Source organism: Camelina sativa, chromosome 14 (genome assembly GCF_000633955.1).
Source record: "Camelina sativa cultivar DH55 chromosome 14, Cs, whole genome shotgun sequence".
NCBI classification, from domain to species: domain Eukaryota; kingdom Viridiplantae; phylum Streptophyta; class Magnoliopsida; order Brassicales; family Brassicaceae; genus Camelina; species Camelina sativa.
In genome coordinates this window covers 20823958-20848862 of record NC_025698.1, presented here as the reverse complement: position 1 = coordinate 20848862, position 24905 = coordinate 20823958, and the positions used below count along the sequence as shown (strand labels likewise).

The following is a 24905-nucleotide window of genomic DNA, read 5'->3' as shown; positions in this document are numbered from 1 at the left end:
TTTTAATTTTTAATTTTTTTTTTTTTAACTCTTAATGATTTTATTAATAAGCATGAAATAAATTACAATGTAGGTAAAACATTAAAAAAGGTGGTACAAATCTGTGATAAATTACTGATGCAGTTGTTGAAGAAGCTTTTTTTGCAAGAAGATCAGCACATTTGTTTTTTTTCCCTCGGTGTCCAGCTGAATCTGATCCCATCAAACTTTCTGCTCCATTTTTTAACCTCTCGGATCCAGTTGTAGACTGGGAAGTTAAGTCCCTTTTTGTTTAGAAGGTTGATTTGTTCCTTGTTGTCACCTATCATATGTAGTTTCTTGATTCCAAGATGGTGAGCATGTTCCATTGCTAAAACCATAGCTTGAAATTCGCTCTCCAATGGGGTGTTTGTTGTTGCAGCAGTGGCATGTCCCGATTCTATGTAAGATCATTCACTGTTCCTTAGTAATCATCCTGCCTTTGCTCTCGATTCTGTGTTTTGGAAAGATCCGTCAAAGTTGCATCCTATCCACCCTAGTTCAATCCTTGTATCTGTTTCTCGTATAGTTCTTCCTTCTAAGTTGTTAGTTTCGTCTCTTACGTTCTCTTTGAATATTATGGCCGCGATCCATTCTTTAGCATCTCTTTTAGCTTGGTACACACAGCTTCTCCAATGTATAAATCTTCTTTGGAAGGTAATCAAGTTTCTATTCTTCCACAGACGCCATAGAATCCAAAATGGTAAATGGTGCATCAAACTACCAACTTCTGTGCTGCCGCTCAATGTTAAGATCTCTTGTATTTTTTCTTCCACTGTTAGCGATTGGTTGAGTAATCTTGTACATGGAAAGCCTGATGCCCTCCAGGTAGCTTGAGCATAATCACATCCAAAAAAATAAGTGATTAATGGTTTCCTCTTCTTTACAGCAACGCCGATATAGAGATTGATTGCTTATATGTCTTTTTCGCAGTTCTGAACCTGTGGCTAATGCTTCGGAGAGTAATCTCCAAACGAAGTGTTTTAACTTCGGAGAAATAGAAAGTTTCCATATTGATGCTTTGATAGTTGCATTTCCTGGAGGTGGAATTATGATCTGTTCTGATGTGTGTGTTGATACCCAGTAAGTTGACTTAACTATGTGGATGCCTGACTTAGTGTAATGCCATCCCAGGAGATCATTACCTGCATCATTACATATTTTAAGGGATAATATGGTTTGGACATCATTCTCGTGTACCACTTCCCTGATTTTGTCTTCATCCCAGTTAGTTTTGTCTTCATTAAAAAGATCCTTAACCCATTGGTTGTTCACATCTTCGTTCTTTTTTCTTGGTGCTCTCGGGGGTGGCGGGGGGTGGGTGGGTAGGTAGCCATGGGTCTATCCAGGTACTGACCGTTGATCCATCACCAATGATGTATCTCATCCCTTTTCTTAGAAGATCTCTTCCATGTAAGATTGACTTCCAAACATAAGACGATTTTGCTTTGTCTGTTGCATTGAGAATGTTTGTATCCTCAAAGTAGCGAGAACGTAGTACCCTTGCCATTAGACATTGTGGATGATGTAGAATACGCCACGTTTTTTTGCTGAGCATTGCTGTATTGAAATTTTCTAAATCTCTGAAACCTAACCCACCTTCTTTTTTAGGTAGACTCAACCTGTTCCAAGCAAACCAGTGCATACTCTTGTGATCTTCATCTGTGCCCCACAAGAATCTTGCGACAATACCATTTATTTCCTCACAGATTTCCAGCGGTAGTTTAAAAATATTCATCGAGAAAATTGGCATGGCTAGTGCTATGGATTTGAGAAGTACCTCTTTACCAGCTGGTGACAAGTATTGTTTATGCCAATCTTGAGTTATAGCCCGTACTTTCTCAAGTATGAATTGTAGCATTTCCGCTTTTTTCTAGCCAAATTGTTCTGGGAAACCAAGATATTTGCCTCCCCTTCATTGTGTATACCCAAAAATTTGTGTCTTATCCTTCTCTTAACTGAGTAACTGACCTTGCTTCCAAAAGTTATTGAAGATTTATTGAGGTTTATAGCCTGACCAGATGCTTGCTTATAAGATGAGAATATTTGTTTCAGAGCTTGACAGGACTTGTCGTTCGCCAAGGTGAAGAAAAGAGAATCATCCGCAAATAGTAAATGAGTTATTGCTGGACCTCCATTGCTAACTTTGATACCTTGTAGTTTCCTTGCCTCAGCAGATTGGGTGACCAAATGACTTAGAACCTCTGCACAAAGAATGAAAAGATAAGGGGATAAGGGATCCCCTTGTCTGATTCCTCTCTCCGATTGTATGTAACCCACTGAATTTCCATTTATCAGTACTGAATACTTAACTAATGACACACAAGCCCTTATCCAACCTATCCACTTCTGATCAAAACCCATACTTTTCATTGTTACTTCCAGAAAACTCCATTCCAATCTATCATAAGCCTTGGTTATATCCGTCTTTACGGCCATGTAGGACTTTGCTTGTCGTTTACGTACCGGTAAAGCATGGTGGACTTCATGAGCTATGATTAGATTTTCTGTGATAACTCTGCCTGGGATGAAAGCCGCTTGATTCTCTGAGATTACGTCTAAAAAAATCGTCTTCAATCTGTTTGTTAGGATTTTGGAGATTATTTTGTAGCTAACGTTGCAGAGGGCAATGGGTCTGAATTCTGCCATTGTGGTGGGATTGTCTACTTTTGGAATGAGGCAGATATTAGTGTTATTGTGGAGACAATCAAGGTTGGTTTCCTGAAAAAAAACCCTTTGATCTCTCTAGTAACATCAGTCTTGATATCATTCCAGAATTGGTGGTAGAAAATACCTGAAAACCCATCAGGAGCTGGGGCGCAATGGGGTCCAATTGAAAAAACAGCCTTTGTAATTTCTTCCTCTGTGACCTCTTGTGTGAGAGCGTTGTTCATCTCCAAAGTGACGTTTCTCGGGAGATTTTGTAGTATATTCTTCGTGTTTTCGTTGGAAATCGGCTGTGAAGTGTAAAGATCCTGGAAGTACTGTATAGCAATCTGAACAATATCTTTTTCATTTCTTCTTATCTCACCATGAGAGTCTTGAATGGAGTTGATTTTGTTCCTCTTTTTCTGGTTTTGGTGATATTATGAAAATAGGCAGTGTTTCTGTCTCCAACATTTAGCCATGTGTTTCTGCTTTTAGTCTTCTAGTGGAATTCTTCTTCAAGATAGGCTTCATTCAGTGATGTTCATAAGCGAGATTTTTCTATAGGATTGATGTTTCCTGTTGCTATCCCTTTGTCCAGTCTGTGTCGTAGTAGGCTAATCCTTTCCTTTGCATTCGTTCTGTATCGTCGTTTCCACTTAGAGATTTCATAGCGGCATCGAGTTATCCTCTGAGTCATTACCCCAACATTACTACTATTGATACTTCTCCAACATTTGAGAGCTGAGTCTTTGAAACCCTCTTTACTGTAGCAACGAGCATCATAAGAGAAAAAAAATCCTTTCTTGATCTCTGTGGTGTCTGAGATATTGGTGATCAATGGTTGGTGATCTGATTCTTCAAAATCCAAAAACTGAGGTTTTGATGCTGGAAATTGGTGTAGCCATGGTTCTGTCCATGCAACTTACTACATAATGAACACCTCGCTTACCTGCCCACGAGAATCTATCTCCAACTGATTTCAGGTCTGTAAAATCACAATGGCGTACCATTCTTCTCATATCTTGGAAAGAAGACTCAGGTCGTAATCTTCCACTTCTTTTTTCATCATTACTAAGAAGCTCATTGAAATCTCCCATGATAAGCCAAGGTTGATCACTCCGGGTGTTAGCTAATCTTTCAAGACGTTCCCACAAGTCATTTCGATAGTATGGGTGAGGATGGCCATACACAAAAGAAAAGTAGAAACTGCTTTCATTAAAGGAAATTGTACAATCGATTAGATGAGAGGATTTAAAATGAACTACAACATCAACTGAGCTTTTCCATAAAATAGCTAGACCGCCACTGAGACCTATTGGAGGAACGGTAACCAAGTGCTAAAATCCCAATACTTCAGCTTTTTCCATGATGTAGGGATCTTTCTGCTTTGTTTCTGAAAGGCAAATAATGTCCAGAAGATGTTTACGACTTATCTCCTTTAGGCATTGAACTGTAGGGTCATTGCCGAAACCCTGACAGTCCCAGCAGGCTGTCCTCATGGTGGAAATGGTGGTTTAGGGCCCACCGCGCCTCTAATCAGGTTGGAAGCGGATGTAGATCCACTAGTCTCACCAATTTCAGTGGTCTTCATCTTTGACATTTCTCCGTCCTCAAAAATCTCAACGTAGTCTTCTCGTTTGTCTTTACCTTTCGCCCTCATGTGATCATCTTGTTCCTTCTCAACTGCTTCCATGATCTTCGGGTCTGGATATATAGAGCGTGTGAAATGGTGGTAGTCCTCTCTCCTTGACACTTCCTCGCCAAATGGAAAGTTTTCTGGTTCATCAATCTTGGTAATGGAGTTGTGGTCGAGATCAATGTCTGAAAGTTCAGAATCATTGTCAATGGCCTCATTTCCCTGGTTGGCATTGTTTATTTCCTCATGATGCTGGTCAACCACTTGGTTCTCAAAGCCTGCTGCTTCCTCTGCATCCTGAATTGGTTGGCCATCTTCTCCAAGTTCTTGGATATGGACCCCTTGGTTACCAACCATCTCAGGACCTTCATCATCATCATCATCATTGTCATCATCTGGGTTATCCGGCCCACCATTCTGGATCAAGCAACGTCCTGAATCGTGAGTTAACATACCACACACTTCGCAGAAACCCCGTAACCGCTCATAGAAAAATCTCAAAGTCGTGTTGACACCCGCAGTGAATTGGTAATTGCGTTTGAAGCGTATGGGGTTATCAACATTCCAGTTGATACGGACACAAACAAACTGAACTCGAGATATTGTTGCTTCGTCAAACTCCACTTCAAGAAGCTCACCAAGAGATAGAGCAATGATATCAATAACCGCCAAATTAAGATATTGGAACGGAATGCCCTTTATCTGGATCCAAAATGGTATAGAGTTGAGAAGGTTTGGGTCCATCTCCGGGGTTCAGCGTTGGATGACAAGCATACGATCCGCGAATGCCCATGGACCACGGTGAAACACCATTTCAAGAGATTCCTCCGAAGGAAAGATAAACTGGAACCGACGTTGTTCAACAATTCGGCCACGGACAAAACCAACGAGCCCCCAATAGCGTGGAGAGCATTGATAATTTGACGAACATCTTGTTTCCTGGGCATAAAGGGTCGCCCAAGGACATAATCGATTCGCCGCTGCCGCTTGTTGGACCACCATTGAGGGGAGGGCAACAGGAGGATCATCAATCCCCAGATCAATGTTTTGGATCGCCCTATGAATGTTATCCGCCATGATATCTCGAATTGGGTAAAATCGGAAGAAAATTTGAATGAGGGTTTTTCGATTTGTAAGATAATCAAAAAACCCAATTTGATCCCAAATATATAGGTGGGATCGCTCATGAGGAACCGCTACATCGTGCAAAGTAAAGCCTACTCTGACGGAGGAAACCGCTCGAACGTGGGATAAGCGGAACCACCCCACACCGGCTCTAATAACCGTCAGAATCTCTTTTGCAATCGCCTCGACTCTCATCAGCATGTATTCTTTTCTGTTTTAATTTACTTTATTTTTTGTTTTTGGGCGCTAAAATTTATTTACTCTAATGCGTCTGTTTATGTAAGTGTTTGTAAGTTTTTCAGGAGAGAAAGAAATTAAGCGTTCGACCTAGCCGTCAATCAAGAGTTTCTTTCTGTTGGCCGGCAATGGATGGCTTCCACAACATCATCGTCGGTTCCAGTTTTTTCTCGGTTTAGGTTGGCCGTGTTTTTTTCCCTAGCTTTGTCAATCCTCATCTTCGTCGTCTCCACCATTTTTCCTTTCCTCTCGGTGATGATAGTTTTTTTCGGTGTAATGACTATCTTGGAGGACTTGTGGCTGATTGTTGATGTTTAAAAATGGATCCATTCCACGGTGGCTCATTCTCGTCTTTCCGATCTGGTCATGGAGGTATCATGTTCCCGATCTGGTTCAAATGTCTCGACATCCTAGCTCATCGGCTCTATTCTCATTTGATGGTGAGTCGGTGGGGACTTGTTGCATGTTTCGGTTGCTTTCAAGGTGGATCTAAAGAGCCTTTTCTTGGATTTTGTTGGCTTTGCGGTGGTTCTGTTTCGTTTGAGGCTTGTATTTAGTCAACATCTTGTATCCCTGATTCGCTTTGAAGTTCTCTTTGGTTTTACGACAACGGCCTCATTGTTTTTTGGGTTACTCCTCTTTTGGTTGTGTTGAGTGACTTGGCTTTGGTTTTTATGTTGTTTGATCGCTTATGTTTTTATTTATTTAGGATTCACTTTGAAGTTCTCTTTGGTTTTGCGACAACGACCTCATTGTTTTTGGGTTCCTCCTCTCTTGGTTGTGTTGAGTGACTTGGCTTTGGTTTTTATGTTGTTTGATCACTTATGTTTTTCTTTATTTAGGATGATCTAATAGTTGGTTTAGGCTAGATCTTTGGATTTAGAGGTCCTTAATCTACGAATTGGCCTTTTTGTGCAATCCGGTATCAGCTCTTTTGTGGCCTCTCTTCTTTGATTTGGTTGTTAGCCTGGTTGACTTGTTCTGCTTTGGTAATCTGTTTTGGATTTTGCTTGTGGTTCGTCTCTGATTGCCCTTCCATGGCTGAGTATTAAATTGGGTTCCTATTATTGCAAATTGTGGATGGTTCAATTTACTCACTTGTTTGGGTTTCCTCCGGTTTGGCTAGAAGGTTGGTTTGGTCGTCTTTATTGAGCTAGTGCGTTCATCTTCCTTCGTCAAACTCTCTATCAGGTTTCGCGATTCATTCTACTTCAACTAGCCTTCTCTGTGGTTCTCATGTTTGGGCTTAATTGAGACTATTCCATTAGTGGTTCCTTTAGGTTCCGTAGTTTGTTTTTTGTATAAGTTTCCCTCGTTTGGGTGTAGTTTCCCTCTTTTGGGCTTTAGTTTCTGGGGATATTTTTGTTTTCTTTCCGCTTAGTGTTTCAAAAACGCATCCCACTCTTGTGGTTTACCAATCTTGAAGTTTTACCAAAAATTGAAAACGCATCCCGCTTAGTGGATTTTTTTGGTTTACCAATCAAAATGGTATTAAAATAAAACTTCAAGATTGGTAAACCAAAAAAAAATCCAATGGTTTTTTTCAATTTATCTTTTGATTATTTAGTTTTCTGACAATTTTCATTTAAGATTTCACTACCTTCAACATCACTTATGAAAAGTTTATTACTTGACAAGTTGATATTGCTTAAGTGTAGATTTTAAACATACATACACAAATAAAATTATATTTGTGTTAAATCTCATTCGTTTTATGTTCTATTAATAAACAAATTTTGAGTGTGTGAGAGATGAAGTGGATGATTTGTCGAATTTATCCTAGATATGATTTGGAGGTGTAGAAAATATGATTATCGCTTTGATGAAATTATAAATATAATTTGATAAAGATTTGAAGTTTTTTTGTATACAAATTCTTGTCCAGATATTTCAGAATTGTATACAAAAATGAAACAAATGAATTGAATGAGTAGAGGTATAAGGTGTGATCCTGGGTGTTCTAGGTGTGTTAATCATCAGGAAACAATAAATCATGCAATTTTTCTATGTCTTCTAGCTCTTCAAACATGGACACTATCTCAGATCCCAATGGTTTCATGAGTTTTCCCTTCGGAATCGCTTTATGCGAATATGGACTATCTTTTCTGGCGAACGCCGAAGGATGTCAACATTCAATGTTTTCGTCGTTGATATGGAATATCTAGGAAGCTCAGAACGAAAAGGTTTTTGAGGCCCTGGATTAAGATCCAAGAGATGTTATACAACTTGCAAAGAGTGAGGAAAAGACCTGGACTATAGCTCAATTGGCACTCCTACATGAGTCTCACCAACCTCTTGTTGGTCCCATCCAATCCACGATTTATTCAGGATACAGGTGTTTCATTGACGGTTCTTGGAAGGAAACTGATACTTTTTCAGGAATAGGGTGGTATTGTTCTCATTGTGAAGACCCCTCGCCAACCATGGGGGCTGCAAATCTCCGTCTTGGTTTATCGGCTTTACACGTAGAGGTGAAAGCACTAGTGTGAGCGATGAAGTGTATGATGGAAGCAAACAAGAGAGATGTGGTGTTCATAACTGACTGTTCAGATTTGGTGAAGTTGATGTATTTTTCAACTGAGTGCCCTGTCTTTTCAATATACTTAGAAGAGATTCAGAACGATAAGCAGAGCTTCTTTAATTTTCATGAATTTTAGTTTCTCGTCAGGATAATACTAAAACAGATAATTTGGCATGTAAAATATAGGTAGAACACCTTTGATTGTTTTAAGCTAATCAATTAAAAGTGTTGAAAAAAAAAAGTTAAATGAGTAGAATGAGACTAATAGAAAGTAAATACAATATATGGAGAAAATGAGAAAATATTATCGTTATGTTAGTAATTAGTATGATACTAAAAAGACGAAACAATAGTCTACATTAAGCAAAACTTAAGTAAGACAAACTTAATCAAAAAGTTCATCTTGCATAATAAAAACATTCATCTTGAATAATTTTTTTCATATAAAAATCCTTGTTAAGATTATTAAAAATTGCATAAAAATAATAACAAATTAACGAATTGAATGAATAAAATAAGACTTATAGAACATTCATACGATATATGGTAAACATAAAAAAAATATTACAGATATGTTAGTATGTTACGAAAAAAACGAAATAGTACTCTACTTTTTTTTATTAAGCAAGATTTATGTAGGAAACACTTCATATCAGATCAAAAAGTTTCAACTTGCATAATAAGAGATATTTGNAAAAACATTCATCTTGAATAATTTTTTTTCATATAAAAATCCTTGTTAAGATTATTAAAAATTGCATAAAAACAAAAACAAATTAACGAATTGAATGAATAAAATAAGACTTATAAGAACATTCATACGATATATGGTAAACATAAAAAGAAAATTACAGATATGTTAGTATTGTTAGTATGTTATGAAAAAAAAACCGAAATAGTACTCTACTTTTTTTATTAAGCTAGATTTATGTAGGATACACTTCATATCAGATCAAAAGTTTCAACTTGCATAATATTATGCTTGTAGTTTTTATAACCTAAAAAACCTTTAAATCGGTCAAAATGAACCTATCTAGCTTTTGTGGCCAGATTAGGGAAACAACCTTTTTTCCCCGCCAATCTTTATTAAAATTGACACGTTCCTAATTGTACCGGTTAGCAAAATCCACCGTATAAATTAATCATACCACAAAAAGCGTCCAGATACAGAGCTCTCTTTTACCAGTACCCGGTCATCTCCCCCCGAAAACTCATTCATCTCCGCGTTCATATGACTCATTTATTTGTTCTTTCTCTCCTCTCCTCAAATCCACCGAACCAACAAAAAAAAAGAAAAACACGATTAGGTCTTTAAAGAAACCCTAAATTGGGCAAAAAAAAAAGAAAAAAAAAATCAATCATCATCCTCTTCAATTGTATGGATTTGAGTCGTTCTCAATCTAATTTTTCACTAGGTTTTGGTTGTTCCCACGCATCAATGACTCCAACTCCGTCTCCAAGAGCTCCGATTGCTGACGATTCGATTAACCTACAAGTCGATCAAAGTTTCCGATCATTACCAACAACTTTTTCTCCGATTCCGTTGCAATTACTCGAGCAAAAGGTTGAGAAGATCACCGTGGAAGAGCCGAAGAAAGATGGAGGAGATCAGAAAGAGGACGAGCATTTCAGAATCTTAGGTCACCACATGTGTCTCAAAAGGCAACGAGATTGTCCACTTTTATTAACACAAGCGAAGCATCCGAAGAGGAGTTCGACTGGTGGTGGTGATACAGATCTGGAATCGAGACGTGCTGCTGTACGAGCTTGGGGTGATCAGCCTCTTCATTTGGCTGATCCTGATATACACGAGCTTATAGAGAAAGAGAAGCAACGACAAGTCAAAGGGATTGAGTTGATTGCTTCTGAGAATTTTGTGTGTAGAGCTGTTATGGAGGCTTTGGGAAGTCATTTGACGAATAAATACTCTGAAGGCATGCCTGGTGCGAGGTACTACACTGGGAATCAATATATTGATCAGATTGAGAATCTGTGTATTGAACGAGCTCTTACTGCGTTTGGTCTTGAATCTGATAAATGGGGTGTTAATGTACAGCCGTATTCTTGTACCTCTGCTAATTTTGCCGTGTATACGGGACTTTTGTTGCCCGGTGAACGGATTATGGGGCTTGATTCTCCTTCTGGAGGTCATATGAGTCATGGTTATTGTACTCCAGCTGGGAAGAAGATTTCGGCTACGTCCATCTTCTTTGAGAGCTTTCCTTATAAAGTGAATCCTCAAACTGGGTATATTGACTATGATAAGCTTGAAGATAAGGCGCTTGATTACCGCCCCAAGATTCTTATTTGTGGAGGGAGTTCATATCCTAGGGACTGGGAGTTCGCTAGGGTTAGACAAATTGCAGACAAGTGTGGAGCTGTTTTGATGTGTGATATGGCTCATATAAGCGGTCTTGTGGCGACTAAGGTTTGGAATCCATCAACTACTACCACTTCGTATTCTTGTGTTGATTCTCTCTTTATTTCTCCATGGTTTAGATTGCATGTCTAGCACTTAGGTAAAACTGACATTTAGTATTATAAATTTTCGATTAGGCTATGTATTCATTCATATTCTGTGTTTGTGTTATGGATGTTCTATTCAACCATTAGCTGGTTTTACTACTTTCTAGGCAAAAGTCCTTTTCTGTGGTGACTTTTAAATGATTAGTAGTTAGATGCTTCTTATACTTTGTGGACAGTAAGGTTTACTTTTAAGAAAATGAGAACAAATAGGCACGTTGTCACGTATATGATTACTTGATATTGGTGTGTCGGTTAATATATGTAACGAATTGCTTCTAAACTATTCTGATATGTCGACTTTTGTTATGATTCTGCTCAAGGTGTTTTTGTTTCTGAATTTGGTTTGCTACTTTTTTCTTCTTATAATCTCAGGAATGCTCCAATCCATTTGATCACTGTGACATAGTTACCTCCACTACCCACAAAGGTCTACGTGGTCCTAGAGGAGGTATCATCTTCTACAGGAGAGGCCCAAAGATAAGAAAGCAGAGCCATCACTCTAGTCATTGTGACACTTCCACGCACTATGATTTAGAGGAAAAGATCAACTTTGCTGTTTTTCCATCGCTACAAGGAGGTCCTCACAACAACCATATCGCAGCTCTTGCCATTGCCTTGAAACAAGTGGCCACTCCAGAGTATAAAGCTTACATACAACAGATGAAGAAAAACGCCCAAGCTTTAGCAGCTGCTCTGCTTAGAAGAAAATGCAGACTGGTTACTGGTGGCACTGACAATCATTTGTTGCTGTGGGATCTCACTCCTTTGGGCTTAACAGGTACTAGAATCACTCAACCTTACCACGCATCGATCCAAAGTTATTGTTTTGTTCGATTATGTTTTGTGTCTGTTTTGCAGGGAAAGTCTACGAGAAAGTGTGCGAGATGTGCCATATAACCTTGAACAAGACTGCTATATTTGGGGATAATCGTACAATATCTCCGGGAGGTGTAAGAATAGGTAAGCACAGATCGATTGGTTGGCATTTTGAAAAAATTGTAGTGAGCTGTTATTCATATCGAACCTCTTTTTTTTTCTTTTTTTTTTTGTCAATAGGGACACCTGCGATGACAACCAGAGGCTGTATAGAGTCTGATTTCGAGACAATAGCGGATTTTCTGATAAAGGCAGCTCAAATAGCGAGTGCGTTGCAGAGAGAGCATGTGAAGTCACACAAGGAGTTTGTGAAAAGTTTATGCACCAACAAAGACATATCTGAGCTTAGAAACCGAGTTGAAGCATTTGCGTTGCAGTATGAGATGCCTGCTTCTCTTGTTCGAATTGAATGAAAGAAGAAAAAAAACACACACAAAAAAAAATTAAAAAAAAAAAGGGAAAATACTCCAGCCAACAGCTTTCTTTATAGTTGAATTTTCCTTCTCTCTGGGGGCATTGTTTTTTCTTTGAGTTCTATCTTGTAAATTAGAGTAAATATATATATTTATCTTGGTTGGGATTGATTTTGCATATTTTCCATTGTAATTTCTGTACACATTTTGATAGGTGGGGATGATCTACAACAAAGTTACTGAAGTCTTCTTTTAAAATTAAAAGCTTTCTTAAAAGTAAAAACTTTGAATTATATACTTGTATGCTTCTATTTAATAATTGATTATTGATTTAGATTGAACAAATAGCTTTGGGTTATGGATAAATTAAAAAACTTAGTCTAAAGAAGAGTTAGCTTTGGGTTAATGATAATCTCTATAGTGACACTTTTTGTGACATAGAGAGTAAGTTAGACAGAAGACCTATAACAATTTAGATACTTCCAAAACCTATGTACACATCTTGTTTGAAAGCATGTCTTCTAATTGAAAACCAAAAAGTCGGGCGAGTGGACTCACGCGCGGGCGACTTTCCTCTCTTTCTCTTCATTAAAAGCAGCAAACTCACCATCAATTGCTTGCCTCTCCGGTTTCCGGTTGCGACCGGTGTCGTGAGAGGGCTCTAGGATCTCTCTGTCTGATTCCATTTGTGCACTTGAAGTAATCGGAGGTCTTGTTTCGGCCATGTTTCTCGCGGCGAGTGTTGAAGGTCCACTGTGCGTTTCGGCCGTTTTCGGTGGTTGGAAGTTCTTGCTCTCTGCCTCTATTGCTTGTAGACGACGATAGACCAAGGCGGAGGCTCGTCTTCCTTCCCTAGCGCCTCACATCTCAAGCGGCGGAGCAAATTTTTTTTTGTAGATCTACTTGTAGATCTCCTTTTTCCTGGCGTTTCCGGCGGCGGGGCTGTGGTTTCGCTTCTTCGCCTACCTAGGACTCGCATTTTCCAAGTCTTCTCTTGGACTAACCGTTGCGCTTTGACTTGTGTCTACCGGAGGTTGTGGGCTGCTCTCTGACGGGAATATCCGCTTCGAGGACAGCTAACAAGCCTTGACTTTTGGGAGAAGCACTTCTCTGTTGGCATCTTCTGCTCGTGGACAGTGGTAGGATTATTAGGAGAGTGTTTCCTCGTGGCAGGTCAAGTTCTTTTGTCTTTACGGATGCTCTTTTGTTCTCTCGCGTGGCTGATGTAGTGTTTGATTTGATGATGATTTAGTTAACGGTGGTAACTAGCTTTCGTCACCATTTGAGAACGTTACATGCATACCAAGACTTTTGGTTTCGTTCAAGGCCTGGTTTTGTTGTGGTTTGCTTTTGTTGTTGTCTCAAGGTAGAAGTTTGTTATGCTCTGCGTGATGCCTCATGCTTGCGTTAAGATTGTGCTATAGAGGAGCGAGTAAGGCTAATGGCTTTTGGTGTGGTGGTGAATTGATTTTATTCTTGCTCTGCGCTAGCCGAATTCGGGGAATGAGCTTGGTAGAGGGAGCACACACTGTTAGCATAATTTGTCTTGTGAGGTTTCGGTCAGGGAAAGCTTATGGATTTGATTGAAGAATCACTCACATTTTGAGGGGAGAGAATGTGAGCCATGATTTGGAGTTCTTTACCTTTGAAAGGCTTCTAGAGCTAAGTGTCTTCTGCAACTCGGTGGTCACAATTTGCAGTTGCCCTTCTCTTTTTGCAACACATCTATGAAGAACAACAAAATCGTCATCGCTTCATTTTACTCTGGTAGTTCTTTCGCTATGATTGAGTAGATGGACCGAAAACTTTGGTTACTTTCTTATGCTTCCATGTTTTTATCTTTTTTGCCATGGGACCATTAACTTAGGTCTATAATCATCGATTGTAAACCTTAACTGTTTTTCATTTTAATGAAATATTTTACATTCTTAGCAAAAAAAAATGTCTTCTAATTTGTTAGAGCCAAATCACTCTGCTGTATTTGGAGGAGGACATGCTTTCGGACAGTTACTAGTCCCGTTAAAATCTTTGTGGCTACGATTAGGGTTGTAACCAAAATAGAAAAATGATCGAATACACTTGGCCACCAATTTGGGATTTTGAAAGAGTGAGACAGAAAATACAATATAACTTAGCCGCATTTATCATGAATGGTCACTCATATTTAGTGGTATCCCATCTTATTACCCCTTTTCTCTTTTCGACCATCATACATTTTCCATCAGCATATATATGTGCGTACAACTATGTGCAAAAAATATTGGATAGATAAGAACGACACAACTTGAAAGAAAAAAAAATGAACTCCACAACTTTCCGACCATAAAAGACGGGGTTGGCAGTTTTTTCCCCCTATAATTATATTATTCTCAGCTTTCCCCACCTCCCCCCTCCCGCCAAACTTTTTGGCTCTTGATATAACACCATCAAAAACTTTATCCTTTATAAAACTACACAAACTTTTTTTTCCTCTGTAAAAATACGTCTCCAATCGAAATTGTAATTTTGATGCTTAAACCATGTTTAACATCTAAAAACATGTCAATTTAAAGACCCAAGGAAGGGCTAAGGACACGCTTTTTCAACTAGAGTGTTTCATCTCTAGTGGAAGAAATTGAGTTACGGGGAAAATCTTTCTTTTTCGCCGGATTTGGAAAGAATATTTGGTGTTATACGGTGTAATCTTGAAGGTGGGTTGTGTTTTTTGACCTAGTTTTATCTTTTTCTTGCGCCGCCTCCCTTTACAGTGATTTTTTTGGTTTGATTTGCGTGAAGAAAAAGAGAAATAAGAGTGTTTTTGAGTGTTTTGGAGCCTGCGGTTATGGAGTATGCTTTGGACAAGGCGCTTAAGGAGATGTCGATTGATGAGGATCAACCGGTTGTGCTGAGAGATCATGCTAAGTTCACTTCAAGTGTTAGGAACTAGTGTAGCATCATTTGTCAATTACTCTGTCCGGAGAACCAAAAGATGGCAAGTATGATTCATGAGATGCCAAGGTTGTGGCGTGTGTACAACAGAGCTAGAGGCATCGCTCTTCCCAATGACAAGTTTCAGTTCATCTTTGACTTAAAAGCGGACTTATCATTAGTTCTTCAAGTTGGGGCATGGACGTTTAATGATTGGAGTATAACGTTGGAACGATGGGTGGAGAACCCCCCAGTGATTTCCTCAAGGTCCTTCCTTTGTGGGTTCGCCTTCGTCACATTCCGGTTAATTACCTTAAAGTAAATACAATTAAGGAGGTGGCAGGGTATATTGGGCGAGTTACGGATATCGCTTTTGACCCTTTGAAGCCGCTGAGCAGAGGATATGTAAGGGCTAGAGTTTTGTTTGATATCAACAAACCCTTGAAGAATCGACGAGCTTTGCAGCTTCCGTCAGGGGAAGTCGTCGAGATAGGTATTTAATATGAGAGGATACGGAAAAGGTGTTATCAATGTCATCGGCTCACCCATGAAAAAATTCGTTGTCCTCTGAATCCCTCAAACCAGCAACCTGTTGCTATGGGAGGGGTTCCAAGTTAGACGGTGAGTCCGCAACGTTTAGTACCAAGGATAAGCAGAGATGATCCTTTGTTTGGGGTTTTAATTGATGATGATGTGCGAATTGATGCAGCTTCAGGGAAGCCGAAGATTGCTAAGGAAGTCCTGGATGAGATGCGACAGTATTTATCTGTATCTGATCCTAAAGAAAGACAAATCCATATTGAGAGAGTACACAAGTCGGTTTGGGATTTAGAGGGGGACATTGATGGTCAAAAAATCCTACTAAGATTGGAGGAGCATGCTCATCTTACCGCTGATATGGATAAAGGGAAAGGCCTGGTGTTTGATTTTAAACACTCAACCTCATCTCCTGTTGTAGAGGTTTCAGCTGCGGGTACTATGGTAGAGTTTAGGTCAAAGTTGGCTGGTGTATCACGACCAAGTCAATCCCTACCGGTTGTGTCTGCTTCTTCCTCTGTATTTAGTCATGGTGCTACGGTATCTCGAGGTATTGTCAAAACATAAAGCTACTGAGGAGGCTCAAGTTTCATCAAAACTCGCTAAACGCGTTGAGAAGAAGGCGGTTCCGGTTGAAGAACTGCCAACCCAATATAAGTTTTTGGAGCTGAAATTGTCAAGGATTGGGGGGCACTTTGACAATTCCTTATTTGAGGGAAATGCGTCGTCTACATTTCCCAGATTTCATGGTCCTCCTGGAGACTAAAAACTCCAGAGACTATGTAGTAAAGGTTCAGAGAGGATTGGGATATGAGAATGCCCATATTGTGGATCCAGTGGGGCTAAGTGGAGGTTTAGCTTTGTTTTGGAAGGCTTATTATGAAGTTGAAGTACTTACTTCGGATCATAGAGTCATAGACGTGCGAGTAAGGATGGTATCGTTGTCTTTCTATGTCTCGTGTGTTTATGATGATCCAGTAAGTGGTTTAAGACAAGGGGTATGGGATTCACTGATTGATATTGGTGTGGTTCGTGATGATATATGGCTGGTGATTGGAGACTTAAATGAGATGCTTAACAACTCGGAGAAGGTGGGAGGACCAGCACGGGCAGAGTCATCTTTTTTTTTTTCCTTTTAGGAATACGATTCATGACTATCGCCTACGGGAGATCCCACGCATAGGTAACAAGTTGTCATGGGCAGGGGAGCGCAACAAATGTGGGTGCAGTGTTGCCTTGATAGTGCTCTAGGTAATGAAGCTTGGTTCCAGCTTTTTCCAAGGGGGCAAGGAGAGTATTTGGAAAGGATTGGATCTGACCATAGTGCCATCCTTTTAAGATGTGCAAATGATAATATGTCCAAGACGGGGAGATTCATGTTTAACAAGTGATGGATATCGAAACCGGACTTTGCCATGGTGGTCCGTGAAGGTTGGACCAAAGGTGAGGCTACGGGACAAACCTCTATTATGAATAGAATAGCGGATTGTCGAAGATCCATTGCAGGCTGGAAACGATCGCAAAATATGAATTCCAAAACACGTATCAAGCATGTTCGCGATGAATTGGAGGAGGAAGGTACAAAACTTCACCCGAATATGCAAGTGATGAAGGACCTACGATGGGAAATGGACGAATCATATCGAGCTGAGGATTCGGGAACGATGGTTACAGGGAGGGGATCAGAATATGAAGTTCTTCCACGGCAGTGTACAAAGGCCACGAGTGCAAAATAAGATTTTATCACTCTTTGATGATCATGGTGTAGAACAATTTGCAGAAGGATCGAATGGAGAGGTGGCCATGGAGTATTTTAGAAAGATGTTCACGTGCTCATCACCAGAATATATTGATGAAGCTCTTAATGAGATGCTGCCGAGGATGACTGCGAGTATGAATGCAGAGCTTACACGACCAGTAACTGCAGTGGAGATCAAGAATGCCATGTTCAGTATCAATGGAGAGACATCACCAGGGGCAGATGGTATGTCAAGTAATTTCTACAAAGAATATTGGGACATTGTTGGACCCCAAGTTGTGTTCGAGGTGCAAAATTTTTTCCAATCTGGGATTCTTCCGTCAGAATGGAATTTTACTCAGATTTTCCTGATCCCAAGATTCAGAACCCTACTAGAATGACAAACCTCCGACCAATCATTTTATGCTTGGTTATTAACAAGACAGTATCGAAAGTTCTCTGCCCCAGACTGAAACGTATTCTAACTTCGATTGTGTCTGATACTCAGGGCGCTTTTATCTCAGGTAGACTCATATCAGATAATATCCTCCTAGCACATGAGTTAGTTCATGCGTTACAGACAAACCATGGTTGTGATGAAGAGTTTCTGGCTATCAAGACAGATATGTCTAAGACGTATGACAAGGTAGAGTGGGTTTTTTTGAAGGAATTGTTGTTGCAGCTTGTATTTGATATTAAGTGGGTTCAATGGGTTATGAGTTGCGTACGCTCAGTATGTACCCGGTCCTTATCAATGGGAAGGATTATGGGTTCATTAAGCCAGAGAGAGGTATTCGACAGGGGGATCCACTTTCCCCTTTTCTGTTTATTCTTTTTGCTGAGGCGCTTGTTCATATCATGAACAGAGCTGAACAGGAAGGACGGCTTACGGGGCTCAAACTTACTCCAGCGTGCCCATCAATACAACACCTGCTTTTTGCCGATGACAGTCTCTTTCTATGTCGTGCTAGCCTCACAGAATGTTCTAAATCTCCTCCAATGCTTACAATTGTATGGGAAGGCTTCTGGTGAGGAGATAAACTTTCAAAAATATTCGATATCTTTTGGCAAGAAGCTAGACTCGTATATGAGGAGAGTGATAGGACTGTTCACAGGAATTGAGCAAGTAGGAGGTGTTGGGAATTATTTAGGACTCCCACAGTGCTTTAGTGGTTTGAAAAAGGATATGTTAGCCTATATAACTGATAGGTTAACCTCCCACTTGCGAGGATGGTATGAAAAAACGTTATCTCTGGGCGGTAAGGAGGTGCTTCTTAAAGTTGTGGCAATGGCACTTCCAGTGTACGCAATGTCATTGTCTCGCCTCTTGAAACATCAGTGTCAAAAGATAACAAGTGCCATGGCCAACTTCTGGTGGAATGCGACTGAGGAGAAGAATAAGATGCATTGGGTGTCCTGGGAGAAAATGTGTAAGTCCAAGTCTAATGGTGGATTGGGGTTCAAGGACATTGGAAGGTTTAACCAAGCTCTTCTAGCAAAACAAGCGTGGCGGTTGTTGAATGCACCGTCTACTCTGCTATCACGGGTGTATAAAGCTAGATATTTCCCTACAACGTCGTTAATGGAGGCACAACTTGGCTCTAGGCCGTCATATGCGTGGCGGAGCATCCTGTTTGGTCAAGAGTTCTTGGAGAAAGGTTTGATGAAGTCGATCGGGAATGGACAGAACACAAGTGTTTGGCTGGACAAATGGGTCTTTGATCCTATATGAAACATGCTAACAAGATCCTAATATGCAATGCAAACTACATGAACACTCTGTTTTTTTTAAAGATTTTTGTGAAAATGTTTTTTAAATTTTTTTGTTTTTCTATGCCTTAGATGCAATGCAAATATTGATAAAAATAAGAAAACAGCAAACTATGTTAAATGATGTCTTATACTTTCCCCCAAACTTAAATTACACAGTCCCTTGTGTAATAAAAATTTGAAAGAGAATTTAAGAACTGAAACAGAGAAAACATGCAACTAAATGGTATAAACAGTGGATAAGGTGATATTGGTACCTCAAGGGTTGTTTAAGAAGCTGTCCACATCTTCAGCCATGCTGTCATATGTGTAGCTTGAGCCTTGGGCTTGATTCTGACTTGCTGAAGGAGATGGGGGGTACTCGACTATGGGACCGGACATGCACTCGATCGAGTGCTCGGTCGAGTGACTTGGTCGAGTGCTTGGCCGAGTTGGGAAATGTTGTCCTTCCTGCCCAAAATATTGCTGCATGAGTGTCGGGTCCATGAAGTACTGCGGAGGGAAGGGAGGGTAAACTTGGCCATAGGGGTAAGGTGGATAACCATGAGGAGCTGGGAAGCTGTATTGAGGCATGGAGAAGTGCTCGACCAAGTGCATTTGAGGCACTCAGTCGAGTGTTGGTTCGAGTGCACTGGTCGAGTGCCTCAGATTGGGCTGTTTTGTGCGGATTGCACCTCTTCTCCTTTGTGATGGCTCAAATGACGATGCTCTAGAAGGCCCCAAAGTGTTTCCAGCTCTAGATGGTACCCTGGTTGAGCTGCTCCTTCTCAATTGCTTAGCTGGTGCTGGGGGTGTGTTTCCACTCTTCAATTCAGCAATTTCCTTTTTCATACCCTTGATGGACTTGGACATCTTAGCCAATTTCTTCTTCAGCTTCTCAGTTGTCTTACCATGCCACTTGTTCCACTTTTGGAGTAATGTCACCCTTTTTGTTGTCTCTCTTACTCCTCTACTATCTCTTGGTTGAGGCTCATAGTCTTCAAAGTAGAAATGTTCTTCTTCATGAGCCATATTAACATCACCAGCTTGTTCTTCAACATAAAGGGCTGACCCATCAAACAGTAGCTCAACTGCTGGCCAAAAATCAATGTTGAGCCTTTGACTTATTGATGTGGCTCCTTGGTTTGGCAGTACAAATTGAGCCTTTTCTACTGTTGGGTGGTCAAAATTGAACAGGTACTTCCCATGATGCTTCTCCTTGGCAAGAATGAGAGTGGAGGTGAGATATGGGATGTCAATCCATCTTGAGTGGGTCTTTTCACCTCTAAGTGGGACATTTGCAGCTTTAAGTATTGGAGTAATGATGTCTCCAATGGTTAGGACTCCAGTTGAGCCCCTCTTATATAGCTTGCTGACCCAACTTCTGTAGTAGATAAATTGGTCAATGAGGACCATAGCTAGGTTTGTTTCCACATTATTCCCAAGAATGATGGTCCCATCTATTGCTGTTGTGATGATGCTGCAGAGTGCCACATCTAGCATCTTTAGCTCCCCTTCATTCAAATTGCCAGTCTCTTTTCTAGCAAAGAGGGTATTTGCCAAAGCCTTGTGGAAATATCTTAAAACCGGGCTTTTAATCTTGGAACTCTTGGTGCTAGAAGAAGAGTATGGCCTATCTTCTCCTATGGTTTGCCATACAGATTGCAATTCTTCTTTTGGTATGACAAGATTGTTGGCAGCTCCCTGGTCAAACCCAAAAAGTTCAGCAATCTCTGCAAGGGAAAGCTCATAACTCATGCCCCTGATTGAGAAAGTGATGTATCCAGGCTCTTCTTCTTGCTCCATTTGGTCTTCATAGCTATGCCTTTGGAGAGTTGCTAAGAATTCACAGTTCATCTCCCTGTAACCCTCCATGTGCATTTCCATGAATTTGGCTATGTTGCACTTGTTGAAAAGAAGCTCCACATCCTCAGCTATACCAAGTTCCAACATAGTCTCCTTGTGTGGATATCTTGTCCCTTGGAACTTCATGCTCATGAAGGCTTCATAGAGTTGGGTTGTGGAAAACTTCCCAGAATTTTCTTCTATCTCTTCTTCATCATTCTCTTCTTGATGTGGCTCCTCGGCTTGTGGTGGTTCTTCAGCTGGCCTTTTCCCTCTTGAAATGTTCCTCCTATGCTCAGAAAAATTGAACACCAATTCGCCTTCTTCCACACTCATGACCCAGTCTTCTTCCTCAGGTTGACTCTGCCGCATTTTCCTACTCGACGAGATACTCGACCGTGTGCGTGGTCGAGTTCTAGATCGAGTGTCTTCCTCAGCTTCTCTTGGATTGTAAGGAACCTTTTGGAGCTCAGGAAAGTTGGCAGCTACAAGCTTAGCGGCTGCTCGGCGAGCAGCAGTTCTTTCTTGTGAAGTCATTTCAAAAGAAACATTAGAAGAACAAACTCAAAACTCAAAATCAATAGGTTAGTGAACCAACAAGATAGAAAGCAATGAGCTTTTAGCTTTTAAAAGAGAGTTCTACCAAGAATTTGAAGTGTTTATGCAAATGAGAGAGTGTGAAGGACTTAGAGTCGATTTCTTATGCTTATAAAGAGGTGGAGGGGATAAAGAGACAAGGGTGGAGCGTGTATACCATTCAAATTCGAAATTGGAATCTTTGACTCATTTTGGCATATGCTCGACCCCACCACTCGACCCCACGTGGTCGAGTGCCTGACCAAGTTTGAATTTCAAATTTTTGCTTCTCCCTCCAATGAATTGACTGGGCTTGGGCTCGATTGGGCACTCGATCGTGTGCTCCTTGGTGGGCTGGTAGAGTGGCCTTGAAATTCCTTCCCATTGAGTCCAAACTCACTTAAGTCCATGTACAAGCCTCATATAAAAGCCTACCCAAAGCAAACATAAAAGAAAAACATCAAAAACACAAGGGAAATTAAACTTATATACAAAGATACCTTAGGGACTTCCTCCGTAGTGAGCTTGTTTAAAGTCACTGAGCTTGACTTTTGGTTCCTCCTTAAACTTGGTTTGGAGACCAGAGAGGTGATGAGTTCCCCCCTGGTTCAAATTGATCACCATGGTCATTGTTGTTGGTCGAAATAGTCACTACACTTGCAGCTTGTTTACTCTTGATCTTGAGTCTAGGTCTTACCTTCTTCAAAGACCTCTTGTTGAGTTGAACCTGAAGATCCTTCACTAAACCAGTTAACACTTGAACTGAATCCTTGAGCTCTTCAATAGTCTTAGCCTATGCTGAATTTTTAATCCTAGGGTCCTCTACATCCTCAAAATCTTCACAGCTAGCTTTTTTCTCTACCACAAAGTGTTGACCTTCAATAGTAGGTTGATGTGTTGAATTCTTGATGTCAAACTTCATAGTGAAGTCTTTAGCAAGGTGGAGCTTGATGGTTCCCATCTTAACATCTATTACAGCCACAACTGTGGCTAAGAATGGTCTCCCCAAGATGAGAGGGTCTTCTGGCTCTTGATCCATGTTCATGATCACAAAATCAGTTGGGATTCTAGCCTCCCCTATCTTGACTGGAAATTTTTCAATTACTCCAACCACGTCCCTCTTTGATCCATCTGCTAGGCCAATATAGAGATTCCAGGGCTTGAAATGTTCATACCCCAACTTCTCAGCCATTGAGTATGGCATTAAGCTTACTGAAGCTCCTAGGTCACATAGACACTTGTTGAAGTGCATATAGCTGATGGAACAAGGTAAGTTAAATGACCCTGGATCTTCAAGCTTTGTTGAGATAATAGCTTTCCCAATCTCTTCCAAATCCTTGGTGTCTTGATCTTGAGCTTTTTGTTTGGATAATTCAAGAAGCATTTCCTTGAGGAAAGGATGTTGAACATATTTTTCCAAAGGAGGTCCTCTCTCTTTCTCTTTCTTCTCAATGACAACCTCTTGCTGTATGGCCATCACTTCTCTTTTCTCAATGATCTCCTTGAGTTCTTTCAGCTTTTGTGCCTTGAAACGTCCTGGGAATGGTAGAGGTGATTTATATGCTGGAGGAATGTACTTGACAGGTGCAACAGACTCGGTGGAGTCTACTCGACCACTAGCTTGACTCGTCACTCGATCGTGTGCCCGATCGTGTGCCAAGTCGAGTGCACTGTCGAGTGCCTTCTCTTCTTGGTATCCTTCTTCATTCTGAGCTGAAACTTGTTGAATACCCTCCCCATCTTGAATCGCACTGTCCTCAGTGACAACATCCTCTATAACAAAGATAGCCTTGGCAGTGAACTCCCTTGGGTTTTGAATCGCCTTTCCAGGCAGTTGATTAGGTTTTGGAGCTGAAGTAGAGGCCATAGTGCTCTCCATGAATTTAACCTTGGAGTTAAGGCTTTCAAACTTGATGTTCAGGTCACTGTAAGTGGAATCTATTCTCTGGTTGATCTCAGCAAACTTCTTGGAGGTTTCCATCTGACCAGTGGCTTGGTTAAGCAACAGCTGCTGCATCAATGTTCTTAAGTCTGGTTCTTGGGCTTGGGTGGTCTGAAACCATGGTGGGGGACACATCTGACCCTGGTAACCTTGGTTCTGTTGTTTGGGCACATAATTGTGCTGTTATTGTGCTTGTTGTGGTGGATAGACTTGGTCATGTGGATTGGCCACATTTGTACTCCTATAAGACAGATTGTTATTCTTGAACTAGTTATAGGGTTTGAATCCTCCTTGGTTCTGGATGTAACATAGCTCAACTACCTCATTATCCCCATCTTGAATTGTTGTGTCTTCCTCAGCAAGAAAATGAATGTTTTTCTGTTGACTGAGCAGAATCTTGTCTAACTTCTCATTCATCATCTTCATATCCTTCTTGTATTTCTCATCTGGGGTTGAGTCCACAAATCTGACAGTTCTATCATAGTCTTCATTATAGTTGCCATCTGATTGGGCCAAATTTTCTACCAGTTCCCATCCTTCATCCATATGTTTGTTGAGAAAATTTCCATTTGATGCAGTGTCCAACAACATTCTGATCTTTGGTAGAACTCCTCTGTATAATGTGCTAAGCAGGGACTCATTGCTGAACTCATGGTGTGGACACTGAGTTTGATAACCCTTGAACCTTTCCCAAGCTTCACAGAAAGTTTCATTATTCTTCTGTGCAAAACCAGAAATCTCATTCCTCAACCTTGTTGTTCTTGCATTGGAGAAGAACTTAGCTAGGAAGGCTTTCTTGCATCCATCCCATGTGGTGATGGCTCCTGTTGGTAAGGTCTTCTCCCACAAGTGAGCCTTGTCTCCTAGTGAAAAAGGAAACAGTGTGAGTTTGAAACTGTCTTCACTTACACCATTGATCTTGGTTAGGCCACATAGCCTGTCAAACTCATCAAGGTGGTCTAAAGGATCTTCCATTGGCAGACCATGGAACTTGTTAGACTGAATCATTGTGATGAGCCCACTTTTTATCTCAAAATTATTATTTGCTACTGCAGATGGAACTATTCCTGCCCTTTGTGTGTGAGTGTTTGGAGCATCTCCTGCTCCAGTATATCTTGGTCTCTGCATGGGTGGATCCATCAGTACTTGTTGCTCTAGTTCTTGAAGGATCTTGGTTTTCTTCTGTCGCAAGTCCCTTGGTAGGCGATTGATGTGATCTATGTACTTCTGCAGGTTCTGATTTCCTTTTGATCTTGTCTGCATCAACTAACTCGACCAACTGCTCAGTTTTGCACTCGATTGTGTGCTTGGTCGAGTGGAGTGGTCATTTGCTAACTGACTGACTTGTACTCGATCACTGTGTTGAAGGTCACTCGATCGAGTGTAGGCTCGAGTGGTGTACCTGAAACTCAAAATAACCAACCAAAACTGTGACAGTGGTGAACAATTAGTAACAGAACTTAATCTTGGATCAATGTAAATCCTAAATGAAACAAATCAACACACTAATGGCAACGACGCCAATTGAAACATATCTTTTGTGTGTGTAGACCTATGAATGGATGTATGATGAACAAACAAAAAAACTTAAGGCTAGGATGATCAGATGC

The 24905-nt window shown here is 40.5% G+C and overlaps 1 protein-coding gene across 1 annotated transcript; it reads left to right on the top strand.

The window, feature by feature from the left end:
* LOC104742090 (serine hydroxymethyltransferase 7) lies at positions 9431 to 12245 on the top strand. The gene is made up of 4 exons (XM_010463055.2): positions 9431 to 10614; positions 11085 to 11490; positions 11571 to 11672; positions 11769 to 12245. Exons 1-4 carry the CDS (start codon positions 9565 to 9567, stop codon positions 11999 to 12001), a joined length of 1791 nt encoding a protein of 596 aa, XP_010461357.1. The 5' UTR covers positions 9431 to 9564; the 3' UTR covers positions 12002 to 12245.